Raw genomic sequence first — 12,984 nt, 5'->3', positions numbered from 1 at the left:
AACACTTGAAGCATTTGAGCTCTTCCCTAGGAAACAGGCCTCTCATATGCAGCAATGAAAGGAGAAATGTTAAAAAGTCCCTGTTTGGTTAGAAATCATGCTTGCTTGACGTTTATGTTTCTAGAAAAGCAGAGGGAGTTATCTGTCACAAATGAGGTAAGAGAGTTGCAATAAGATATCCCCATGGGCCTACCATTTCTACCCTGAGGAAAACCAATTACCTGTGTGAAAGCACGCACTCCCTCCCCCAGGGAGCACTCACTGGGTGGCCGCCACATAGGCCTGGCTCTGTGTAGCCAAAGGCCTCTCTATCCCCGGTCATCACCAAGGGAACCAGGCAGGCCCTGGAGTCAGGCTGAGGTCCATAGTTCATCTCTGCACAGTGCTTGGCCACAAGGGATAGTGAAACCTCTGACTTATTTCTCACCCAAGAAGGCGACATTTCCACTGCCTAGTGATGAAAAGAATCAGAGTAGGAATTTCAGTAAAAGTGTGGCAGTGTGAGACAGAAACTTCCCAGTTCTCCTCCAGGATGTTATTCAAAGAAAATATATTGGCAATAATAGTAGTATGCATAATGCCACTTTGCGCAAAGCTAGCAGAGACATATAATCCATAGCCTCAGAACAATATCTAATGGATGTGCAAAGTAGCCCAATCAGGTGCAAAAGCTACTTATCAGAAGCTGTGCATGGGGTGGGGGGGTTTGCTTCATGAGCTGGCCCAGGGGCCGGGAAGAATCCACTGCCTCTAGGTACTGGGCCTACAGGGATGTGGTAGGTAAATATCCCGAATATAAGAAGAGCTACAAGATCTGGTGAGAGGGACTGAAATGGCCTGAGCAGGAGCTACATTGGGGGGGGGGGGGGGGGAGAGGCCTAGTGTGCACCACTTCCAAGTCATCTTGGCCTCACCCACTTCTTGCTGCAGCTTCACCCACCTCCAGAGATGCTTCCACTGGCTCTGCACACATGCAGGTGGGCAGAGGTGTGCCGTGGGTTAAGGCTTCTTACCTGTGCTCCCGGGAACACCTGCATCCAGCCATGGAAACCCAGAAGTGTGGGGTATAGGAGCCAATAAATAAATGCGTCCCCATTCATTCCCCAGCTGAGTATTTCTCCTTTGTAAATTCCTGTGGGCTCAAGCATTAAACAGGACACCTTTCAAAATGCACCTTTATATTGGCCTTTTCTGCTTTGCTGTCTCAATTCCCTGCTTCCTAATATTCCAGTTCCCCCCAAATCTACTCACCTGCAAGCCTTTGTCTCAGGCTCTGCCTATTGGGTACACAAGCTAAGAATGTTAGTACCAAAAACTGTCTTAGCAAGCAAACTCTTAAAATGGGATTTTGGAGGTGATTACCCACCCATCAGATGGCAAAGATCCATTTACGGTGGCCATTGAGGGACAAAGCGTCACATGAACTCTTACCTGTGGGGGCACAGGTGAAGAGCAGCACTTGAACAGCATAGGAAAATGGTAATTGTGAGGACTGGGGTGGTCACTGGCTTTGGGAACTGCTCTGAATATCTTCAAAAAAGATAGCTACTGGTCAGCTAGCCATGATCTGTGAGAAGTAGGGGTCTCTAGATTAGATTTGTCCCCTGCAGCTGTAGGGCAGGCTGAATGGAAACCAAACTCAAAACTGTCAATGAGGCCAAGTGACAGAGAAAATTAAACTGACAGTCTCAACAATTCCCTTATGTCATAGTCAGGAAGAGCGGGACCCAGAGGATGGGGATCGAGCCATCCAGGTGGGCAGGGCTCAGAATCCGGAACTCCCAGGTCCCCTAAGCTATCCCATCTGAGAGAGGCCCACCTTCTCTACTCCTCACCAGAGGACAGCAGCCTCCCAGTCTTGGAGACCCTGCAAATGCTTCCCTGAGGCTGCCTCTTGGCAGGCTCCAGGTGGCTGCTTTTGCTGGCTCTCGGCTGCTAGTGTCACCCGGAGCAGAGAAATGCAGCTCCAGCTCTGGGAGCAAGTCCTATGTGGAATCTAAGGAATAACACAAACCAATGCACAAAAATAGATCTAGTAGAAGCATCGAACAGACCCAGAGGAAAGACAGGGGAGAGTTGGGGGTGGGAATAGATCAACCAATGAACTTGTATGCATATGGACACATGGACACAGACAATAGGGGAGTGCAGGCCTTGGGTGGGGGGCAGGATGGGCTGGGAGAGGTCAATGAGGGAAGAAAGGGGAACATGTAATACTTTCAAAATAAAGATTTTTTTTTTTTAAAGGAGGCGGCGGCTAATAGTACTGGCAGGAACTAGGGGAAGATGTGAGGGAGGGGATCTCCAGAGTGCTGAAGTGGGGATGAGTGTGTGGGATTCTAGGTCAAACGAGGGAGGGAGTGAGTATAGGCATGGGAGGACTGTCCTGTGACTCAGCATTCAATGGCGCCACTTCTCCATGTCAGAGATTGGGTAAGGCAATGGCCTACAGGGAATGAGGTGGAGCTGCTGGAGCTGCTGAAGCTGCTGTGTTTGCACAGCGTTAAGGAAGAGGTGAGCAGATTTATGGATGTGAGCATGTCAGATGGAAGACTTTTCCAGATAGCCCATTATGACAGTACACTTACCCCTTAAACCACTGTTCTTTCCACTTAGCTAAAATGTCTCCATTTTTACACTTCAAAACAATACTCCTTACAGATTAGGGAAAATTTAAGATCTGCTCATATGGTCCATGATGATAACAAAACACCCAGGAAAGTGTGTCAGATATGTATCTGATTACAATGGGGTTTTGTTTAATTTTGTTTTGTGTGTGTGTGTGTGTGTGTGTGTGTGTGTGTGTGTGTTTTCCCAGCAGAGGGCAATCTAAGTCCCATTTAAACTTCTTTTGGGAAGAAAAAAAAGAACTTAATCAGCACCAGTTGGGTGTCAGTCCAGGCTTCCTCAGATTTAGGATCCATTTCCTCCTTCCCTGTGCCACCCCCTCCTCCCACATCTACCTCCTACACAATACATGCCCATCCTTTGATGTTTCTAGAAGAAACATCAAGGCAAGAGAAAGGCTGTTACTGCTACTGTAAGGGATTGACCCCTTACATTCTGCAATCCTTTTAACTGTCTCTCTTCATGGGAAGCACTGGCCTTACAGGTGAGAGAAAACTGGCCGCTCCTTTCTCCTTCTTAGTTGCCAAACCAGGTCTATTAACTAATTGCCTCCTGTGGAGGCACAAATCTAAGAATGCCCGGCCTGAAGCAGGTTTCTCAGTGGGGCCTCAGACTGTGGGGTGGGGCAGGCTGCCTGCTACCCCTGTGGATACTGGGCCCTACCCCAGACAACAGAATCTCTGGCATCAGGATCCAGGAATCTGCATCTTAGCTTGCAAACCTTGTGACTCTGATAGGAACAGGAATGTGTGATCCACTGATCTAAATAAGCAAAGCAAAGGCCTGACACAAGCCACTCAAAGCACAGGAGTCTAACTGGAGACACACCTCCCTCTGATTTCCTCAGGAGGCATGAAGTGGACAGCCACGCCCGGAGGGAAGGCCGGGAAGAAGGTGGGCTTTCTGAGTCAGTGCAGATGCAGACCCAGCATCACCATCAGATCCTGTCATCAACATACATGGGGAAACACTTGGGTGCTGTGGGTTTGAGGATGGATGTGCATGCATCCAATGTTACTTAATTAATAAACATGAATGTCTTTTTTTTTTAATCAAAGAGAAAATGGATAATAAGAAAAAGTCATCCAACATCTGGCTGCCTATCTGAAACATCTGTATGTAGACTAGAGCTTCCCAAACTTGCCTGCATCTGAGAATCCCTTGGGCAGCTCCCTAAAAACACTGACACACACACCTTCCAGAGCATGTTTAAGCAGCCTCCATCACACTGAACTGGGACTTCTCCGCTATTCAAAAAAAACCCCCACCAAAGACCAAGTGTAGATTCCTATTAAGTCTCTGAGCACAAAGAATAATTTGGTTGGATTAATAAACAGTTTAATGCATGTATGTTTTGTCATCATTCTCAACACCAAAGCACCTGGGACCCAAGTCCCAGGAAGCAGCTGGCTCTTCCTTAGACATCTATCTGATGGAACAGTACTCCTGCACCTGTAACCAGGGATCAGGACATACATCACCCTGGAACTTTTTAGAAATGCAAACTCTCAGACCCTGCTCCAGCCCTGCCGAGTCAGGATCTCTGGGAGTGGGGCCCAGGCACCTGTTCTAACAGGCTCTGGGTGACCCTGACATATGCTAGAATTCTAGAAGCACTTAGTCAATTGTTTCACAAACCTTTCTAATGGGAAATACCCCCTTTTTTGGCTTCTCAATGGGCAATTCTGATTCTGAGAAGCTGGAATGAGAACCTGGAAATCCAACTTGCGCAAGTGCCAACGGGAAACCCTTCCCATCGGGTAAGCTTAGGAGACTCCAGACACCACCCTGGTTTCTTCATGAGTCCTCATGGAGACAGTGTTTTGATAAAAGATGGAAGTAAGATCTTTAAAAAAAAAATACAGATTCTCTGGCCTTTTCCCAAACCCCAATCACTGTAATTGGGATGGGTGACAGAGCACTAGAGAACGTGTCTTTTTCTCCTGCAGTGACTTAAATGATGAAAGGGTAAATTTTCAGTGGGGATGGCTGTGCCTAAGGATGCTGGGTGCTGGAGCTATGGCCTGAGGTCCTCTGCAGAGAGCCAGCATCCAGCCCGGGCATAGAGGGCTGGAGTAGCACTTTCTGGTTGACCACAGGCTCTCAGGCCAGACCTGGCAGCAGAGACAGCACAGAACCAGACCCTTCCCCACAGACAGAACCGAGCGAGAACTACCTGCAAGTTGCAATGGGAGCAAGGACAGCAGCTATACTTATTTGGTTTTAAAAAAAATAAAGAAATGTGACATTTCTTTTACCAGTCACACATGGAAAGATTTGAAGGAAACCAAAACACTAGGAGGGAAATAAAGTGTGAAAAATGTTGCTTTTAAAACTTCCCTTCCCTTCTGCCTCATTTCCTACATCTAAAACTCTACAAAGGCAGCCTTGCATAAGACCTTACAGTCTCTGTATTTCTCCATTCTTTGTCTTGCTACTAAGATAGTTCATAATGTTGGTAAATTCCCTTTTCCTTTCTTAAGCTCTAAATCAGTATGAGATGCTACACTGGGCAATCAACCTATTTCCAAAGCTCTCTTTTCTGCCATTTCATCAACCCCAAAGAGCTGAGTGTCTAAGGTTTAACACCTTAGTCTTCAATCAAAATCATATATATTGAGCTTAACCAAGTGCTTGATGCAGGGTGAGAAATAACACCGACTCTCATTTCTTCTCCCTTCAATTATAAGCATCATCTTATAAAACTGCTGGATGGGATTGACTCTCGGATGTGAAAAAAAATAATATAGGAAACTCGAACGCAGCTACAATACACATCCATTTTTATTGCTTAAAGGCCACTGAAAGCCAAAAATCAGGACAGACGCAGCCAGGTGAAGAAATCTACATTTTGCCTGCATAGAATATAAAGAAAACTCCTATTTAGTGTGAATGCTGGAATCATTTTTTCAGATGACATGAATGAGTATATGTGAATCTTTAGTTTCTGAAACCACACTTGCCATGGGGAACAAAATAAAGAAACCAGACTACTGAGAGAGGTCCAAATATCCATGAGTTTCCCCGATATTCAAACTTTATTCTCCACCCCGTATTGTGGACACATTTGTTATTTCATGTCGAAAGGAACTTCCAAAAGTCAGCCTCGGTCCATGTGGGTGAACATCAGCACACAGAGCGGCACATAAGAGCTGGAGGTTAAGACCAGCAGGTCATAATTAGGCACGAGTCCTTCTCTGAGCCTCATCAGAAGGCTGATGGACCTTAAGGCTTCAGCAGGGTTGAAATTCTGCATATTAGTACCTGCTGGTCTTTGCAAAAGGCCCAGGGTTCTTTTGGAGAAAATGGTATTGCGATGCCACGCTCCATTGTTTGCCTCCAGAGCTGGCAAATTGCTTCACTCCTTCAAGAACTGCAGCTCTTCCTGCCGTCCCTCAGACATGTGATAGCTGAGTGGCATTCAGTGGCATTCACTGGACCCCTTAAAAAGTAGCTTTGTGTTTTTCCCTCCCCTTGACAGCTCCTTTAATATGTCCCCAATTGATGGGCCTAGAAATTGCTGGTGTGGCTACCCCTCCATTCAGCCCGAGAAGTCTTCACCATCACTCAGAATTCCAAACGGAGGCTTCGGGCTGCCTCTTTCTTCAGCATTAACTGCTCCCATGTCACCAGCCCCCAGGGAAGACAGGCAGTTCCTTGTCTGGTAATGAGCCTTAAACACACCCACAAGGGCCTTGGAATAAACTGGATTCCCTAAGCCATCGCTAAGTCTCTGGATGTAGGTTATATGTATGGAGAGGTTATATGTATACAGAGTCTTCGGGCAATTTCAAATCCTTGGTCATGTCATTCTTATTGTCTTAATAGCAAAGAGAGACTAAGGGGAAATGATTATTTTCCCCAGAAAGCATACGCTTTAAGATCTGTCAGACCGATTAGAAAGTTAAAATGAGACAACTGTTCCACTGAACTTGTTTTTCATTTTAGTTCGGTTTAGTGTAGTTCTGTTTCTGTTTCCACTGCAGACAGTTCATTCCGTGATCAGTCTTAGAAGGACAAGTGTTTTGGGATAGGTTCAATTTTTCCAGTGGTGGTCCACAGTTCCCCGCTCTTTCCTATAAAGTTCTATAAAAAAAAATCATTGCATTTCCATAAAAATAAAGAATCCAGACAGTTCTGAACCTGGTACATATATTATTGTCTCCTAGACTCCCTAAAGTAAATAAGTATTAAGTTCCCTCTGGAAACTGGTTATGGCCCTTTTATTTAATTTGATGTTGACTCATAATGAGATTCCCTATTTCATGCAGGCTCTTGCTATTAGTTTCCCTTTGGAGTCATAGAACTGCGATTGCACAGGTACAGTCACATTTGAAGGTGTAACAGTGAAGCCAACGGAGCACTTAATTAGTTCAAATATGGCTGGGTACTTCTATGTCTCTTTTGGGGCATGACTTCCTACAGGTGTTTTTTCCTACTACTGCAACACACCACACTACCTTAATTACTATAACTTTGTTTTATGTCTAGAAATAGCAAGTCCTCCAACTCTGTTATTCTTCAAGAAGAAAGATTCCTTTGCATTTCATATATATTTATAATATACTTGTCAATTTATACACACATCAAGAAACTCCTTAAGACTTTAGTTGAGATTGTACTAAATCTATATCAATTTGTGAAGAAATACATCTTTAAAATGCTGAGTTTTCCAGTCCATAAACACAGAATATGTCTTCCCTTATTAAAGTATTCATTTTTCTCAAAATGTTTCATAATTTTCTATGTAGAAATCATATACAATTATGAGATTTATATCTATGAGTTTGATTTTTGTTGTCTTTGTAAATGATATATTTTTAAATTCCTCCTTTTCTAATTGATTGCTATGGTATATAGAAATATTTTTGGGCATTGATCTTAAATCCAATAATCCCACTAATTTCACTTATTGATTCTCATAATTTATCTGTGATTCTACTGGGTTTTCTCCATTCATAATAATGCCATTGCCAATTTCTTTTTAAAACTGGTTTTAGAACTGATCAGGGGTACTCTAACTCATGTATCTAGAAAAAATTATTTTCATGTTAGAGTAGTTCACATTTAGAATTTAGTACATTAGGTTAAAACTAGCCCAGCCAGTGTGGCTCAGTGGTTGAACATCAACCTAGGAACCAGGTTCAATTCCCAGTCAGGGCACATGCCTGAGTTGTGGGCTTGATCCCAGTTGGGGGCATGCAGGAGGCAGTCAATCAATGACTCATCATTAATGTTTCTCTCTCTTTCTCCCTCTCCCTTCCTCTCTGAAAACAATAAAAAAAAAATAAACAAGCAAAAAACTAAACACCTGGACTGTTGGCCTCAGCATGGAAGAATACAAAGGGCACCCAATACTTAAAGAACATCTTTATTTTCTCAGGAACTTTGGAAACATGTATTCTATGCATAAAGTTTCCCTATCCCCACTCACCCACATCCTCTTCCACCCCACCATCCCCTATATATGCACTGAGAAAAGAATGCTGCCTTTTGACCAATTTGCATTTCCTTGTGTATCCCTTTTTCTTTAAGCATGAACGAAACCAAAGACCAGTTGAAATGATAAATTTATTTGCCCTTTGAACATGATATTCTTCTGATAACACCACTCATGAAAACTCATTTAATTTATAAAAGACTTCCTCTTCCCACTTTCACATCATCACTGCAAAAATCTCCCCTCTTTCCTGGATTACAGAGAAGTTACAAGTGTTCAGGCCAGCTCACTTCCAGTGATGGAACTTTCCCTGCTTACCAAGAAGGAGCGCTAAGCTTGGAACCAGGTCTGGTTTGCTTGTAGTTGAAAACAACGGAGAGGGAAATGAGCCTCAGTCTGCACAGCATTGGACCCAAAGACATGACACACAATAAAGGGCCGGAGCCTGTGGGTTTGTCTTCAGCAATATTTATTGGAAACAGCGATGCTTCCCGTGGTAAGAGTTTATACAGTAAGCAGTAAGATTTGCCTTTCACTCCACATGATCCACTACCGCAGACGGCACGTCCGAAGCAGCACATTAAACCTCTGAGAGAATCTGTACAGCTAGATAAATAGAACTCTCCATAGAACGTAATGGGACTCGAATGACTGATACCAAAGATAACACCACCACTCAGAAACTGACACACAGCACTGTACACACGAAATGAAGAGCAGATAGAGGGGACAGATAAAAGTGATGACTGAATGGGAAACAGTTTTGCATATGCAGCCACACTTCTTAAACTACTAAGCACAAACATCATCTTTACTTGGTCCTCACTGAGGGCAGAATATGCACAAATGATGTTCAAAGAACACAGGTGAATGTGGAAGAAAAGGTATGTACTGTTTCTTGGTCTAGGAACTAGTGGGAAAATGGTTTCTAGTGGTTTTCTTCTTGTGTCTCTGTGCCCAATGAATTCATGAAACACACAATTTGTAAATAAAGCGGAAATGACAGTATTTGTTCCCCTTTCCCTGTACCTTCAGAAATGCCCTACACACACACACACACACACACACACACACACACACACACACAGAGTTTCTTTACAGCAGGACATTTAAACTTGGAAAACGGATCTCTTCCCATTTCTTATAATAGAGTATCCTCTTGTCAGCCCCTCCCACAATTTGTGGATTGCTAACTATCTTAGAGATAAAACAGGAGCCCCCTCTGGCTTGGATAGTGGGAGGAAGGGGAACAGGCTGTGCCTCGGAAACAGGCATAAGTGGGAGGAACAGAGGTGAGCGTTTCCAGAGAAGGCTTTGAATCCACACTCAGCACTTTCCTGGTGGCATCCAAGGACTCACTCAGCCCAGAAGGCAGTTTGCTGGTGAGGGAGGCTTTCTTCCACAAACTCTGTGACTCACACGTTTGGGAGGGGACGGTATGAGAGCAAACCCTTTCTCCTGCTTAGCTGGAGAACCTGAGAGCCGGAGAAGGCCCTGGGCGATAGATAATACCTTCTGTAGGATGGTGTCTCTGTGCTGTGGCTCATAGTCATTAGTCTAAGAAGCCGCAGTCTCCTGAGAACTGTCTGGCTGGTCTCAGATGGTATTTGAAAAGCACATGCCATGCCCACCAGGCGGAGAAGATACCATCCATCACCGTGACTCCTGTGGGGTCACACAGGTCAACCAAAGGTGACCGGGACCACTGCGGCCTGCATTGGGATGTGTTGGAAGCAGCATTACCAAAGCAGTGGTTAAACTGAACTACCCGGGTCAAGAGGAGATGGGCCAGCCAGCATGACATACTAATGGGGCAGGGCAACCAGAATTTCCACATAGTTGATGGGGAAGAAGCCTGACTGGCCATGAAGCATCCCCTCATACCAGTTCTCATCAATTTGGTTAGTGAGTGTGATGATGTCACCCTCTTTAAAACCCAATTCCCCTTCATTTTCAGGTTCAAAGTCGTACAGAGCTCGGCAGCAGGGCTGATCCATGGGGACACCTGGGAGTCAGAGCAGGAGAGAAGAACACAGAGAGACAAGGGAGATTTAACTCACACATGCACCGTCCGCGGAGCCGCCTGCTGACCCCTCGGGTCCTCCCTCACTCCTCTTGCTGCGGAAGCCTCCTCTTGCTACCAGCCCCAGGGCGGCTGCCTGGCAGCTCCCTCTACAGTCTTTGGGGCTTTCTCAGATGTCTGGAAGGTTCTGGATTCCTGTTTTGTGTCCAGTGATGAAAAACGGCCACACCCATTCTTGCGATGTGTACAGCAGAATTTATCAAGGCTTGCCTTCCCGACAATGCCCAGTGATGGGAGACCCAGCAGCTCAAGGCATTTTTAATAAGATTTAGGTTCATAAGCTAGCATGGCCAGAATTCTGTCCATGTTAGCACTGTGAAACCTCTGCACGTGTGAAACAGTACAGTAATTAATTACATGGATGATGCTTTGCGACTTCAGAATTACAGTATAATTCTCACTCATTAAAAGTAAGGTCTCTAACCTCAATATAAAACACTGGGTTCAAGCTCTAACTCTGTGTGACCTTGCACAAGGCACTTCTCTCTGTTTTTGTGTAACAACTTCAAAGTACTATTATATCTATTAAGAGCAGATGATATAAAAATTATATAATTTACATTTTGTAATCTATTGTGCATATCAATGTGAGGAATGCATCAGAGTTATGACATCTATAATAATAAAAGCATAATATGCTAATTAGACCGAATGTCCTTTAAGACGTCCTTCCAGATGACCTTCTGGATGAAGCTGGGGCAGCGAGGGAAGCCTGGTTCCCGGGTGTCAGAGGGAAGGCAGTGCTGGCAGCTGGGGGAAGGAAGGCTTACTCCTGCATGAATTTTGTGCATCAAGCCTCTAGTATTAAAATGATGCATTAGACCTGGATTAAAAGAATAAAAAGAATGGAGTCCTGACCTGGCCAGTGTTGCACTGGCATGTGTTGCAATGTGGAATGCAGCTCAGCTGGTTGGACAGTTGTCCCACACACCAAAAGGTCATGCGTTCAATTTCCTATCAGGGCACGTACCCAGGTTGCAGGTGTGATCCCTGGTCAGGGTGTATATGGAAGGCAACTGATCTGTATTTCTCTCATATCAATGTTTCTTTCCCTCCTCCTTTCCTCTCTCTCTGAAATCAGTAAGAATATATCCTCACGTGAGGATTAAAAAAAAAACCAACAACAAAAAAACACACAAAATTATCAAGTCTCTGAAAGAAGAGTAAAATATGCAGTTGGTTTCTGAGCAGGAAAAAGCAAGTTACATGTAACATATATGACTAGCCCCTGGGGCCGGCTAACTTCTAAGAGCCACTGCTGCTTATACCCTTATGGAGCTCTGAGCAGCAGATGTGGACACAGAGGCACAGAGCTCCCACTGTCACCACAGACCTCCCTTTCTCTTCCTGGTATCCTGAAAGCATCTCATAAGAGCTGGACTACCACAAAACATAAAGTGCTGGGGATACAGGGAAAATAAAAAGAAGCTGCATGACTTTAAAATTCATATCCAGTATGAGATAGTTTTCACTTCTTCAATCCAACGAATGTTAAGGCTGAAAATCTCTCTAGCACTAGGTTCACCATATGCTCCTGTGCCTCAAGAAATCCAATGGAACACATTCTTGGAGCTGCTGCCTGTGTGAGCGAATGGGACATGCTCTGTACACGGACATTCGGTCTTGTGCATGCTAGAGCCACAGAGGGGGGAAAACAGAAAAAAAGATGCCACCCAGCACCAAACTGGCATGTTAAGATGACCTTATGACCACGAAGGAGGGTCAAAATCAAATTAGGCCAAAATAATTTGGAGGTTAAGAGCTTAAGATGATAGATAAGCGAATAAAATAATTTTATAGAGGAGAGAAGAGGGAAATAGAGGAAAAGCCATGTTCAATGAGAAAAGAAGGAGTAGTGCTTTTAAGAGCTTCTACTTGACAAAACTGTCCCTAAAAAATGTATTATTACATATATCTTAATGCAGCCAGATTAGACTGCCTCTAGAATTTTTGGAAAAGTGTCAGTGGGATGTGCCGAAGGCCCATGTAGTGGGCGCTGTGGGTCTCAGCCCCTTACCTGAAGGCTTGGGAGTGCCCGCGTGGGAGATGCCTCCATTGGGCTGAGTATTGTCTCCAACGGGAAACTCCAGGCTCATCCGCGGTTTAGGCTGATATTCCCTTCTAGGCTGAGACGAAGCTTGTCTTATTCTGTGTTGAAAAGAAAAAGGGGAGAATAGAGAGTGTGCAGCCAATTAAGAAGCAAAAAAAAAAAAAAAAAAAGGCAGTAAAATCCAGGATACACTTAGGTCACACACCAATCTGCTCTGGCATAAGAGCAATCGAGAGAGGCCCTCCGATTTCTCATGTGTATGTGTCTCTGCTTCTGGTGATGCCCCTCCATGGTCACACCCTCCCTGTCTCTATCCTCTCTCTCAATCCCACCCCCTTTTCTCCACCCCCTTAGTCATTGAGCTCACTCTGCACTGTGCTAGGTGCCAGGGCCACAGTGTTTGCCCACAAGCATCTATAGGGGAGATAGAACATAAACAGCTGGCTTCTCTAAGTGGCAGTAAGTGCTGTAGAGATGGGTGCAAAATGCTGCAGGAACATGGGGTGGCGTGGGGAGTCCACCTGTCCATAGGGAAGTTGGAGAAGGTCTATGGACGAAGGTAGAAGATGAGTACTTGCCGTTTACAGATAAAGGATGGAAAGGAGGAACTGTATGCTCTGAGAGCGGTGAGCAGTTTGCAAAATAGGAAGTGGGAATGAAACTTATTCCCTAAAGAAAGTGTAGAACAGATTTGCAAAGGTGGGGAGAGCTCAGGGTATGGTGGCAGCAGAATAAGAGTGTCTTGGTACATATGTCAGAGAAAAGAAAGGAAGGAACCTGACT

The 12,984-nt window shown here is 44.7% G+C and overlaps 1 protein-coding gene across 5 annotated transcripts in view; it reads right to left on the bottom strand.

Annotated features, from left to right (window-relative positions):
* Positions 1 to 8,520: 8,520 nt before the first annotated feature.
* Positions 8,521 to 12,984, bottom strand: part of SH3GL2 (SH3 domain containing GRB2 like 2, endophilin A1) — a 171,833-nt gene continuing 167,369 nt past the window's right edge. For all 5 annotated transcript variants that reach the window (XM_036434128.2, XM_036434130.2, XM_036434131.2 and 2 more), the window contains 2 exons: positions 12,169 to 12,299; positions 8,521 to 10,073 (listed from right to left, as the gene is read on the bottom strand). In XM_036434128.2, coding sequence (XP_036290021.1) covers positions 9,874 to 10,073; positions 12,169 to 12,299 — 331 coding nt within the window. In that variant the 3' untranslated portion in view covers positions 8,521 to 9,873. The remainder of the gene's footprint in view (positions 10,074 to 12,168; positions 12,300 to 12,984) is intronic.

The sequence above is a fragment of the Pipistrellus kuhlii genome, unplaced genomic scaffold (genome assembly GCF_014108245.1).
Source record: "Pipistrellus kuhlii isolate mPipKuh1 unplaced genomic scaffold, mPipKuh1.p scaffold_m20_p_12, whole genome shotgun sequence".
NCBI lineage: Eukaryota > Metazoa > Chordata > Mammalia > Chiroptera > Vespertilionidae > Pipistrellus > Pipistrellus kuhlii.
This window is presented reverse-complemented; position numbering and strand designations above follow the sequence as displayed.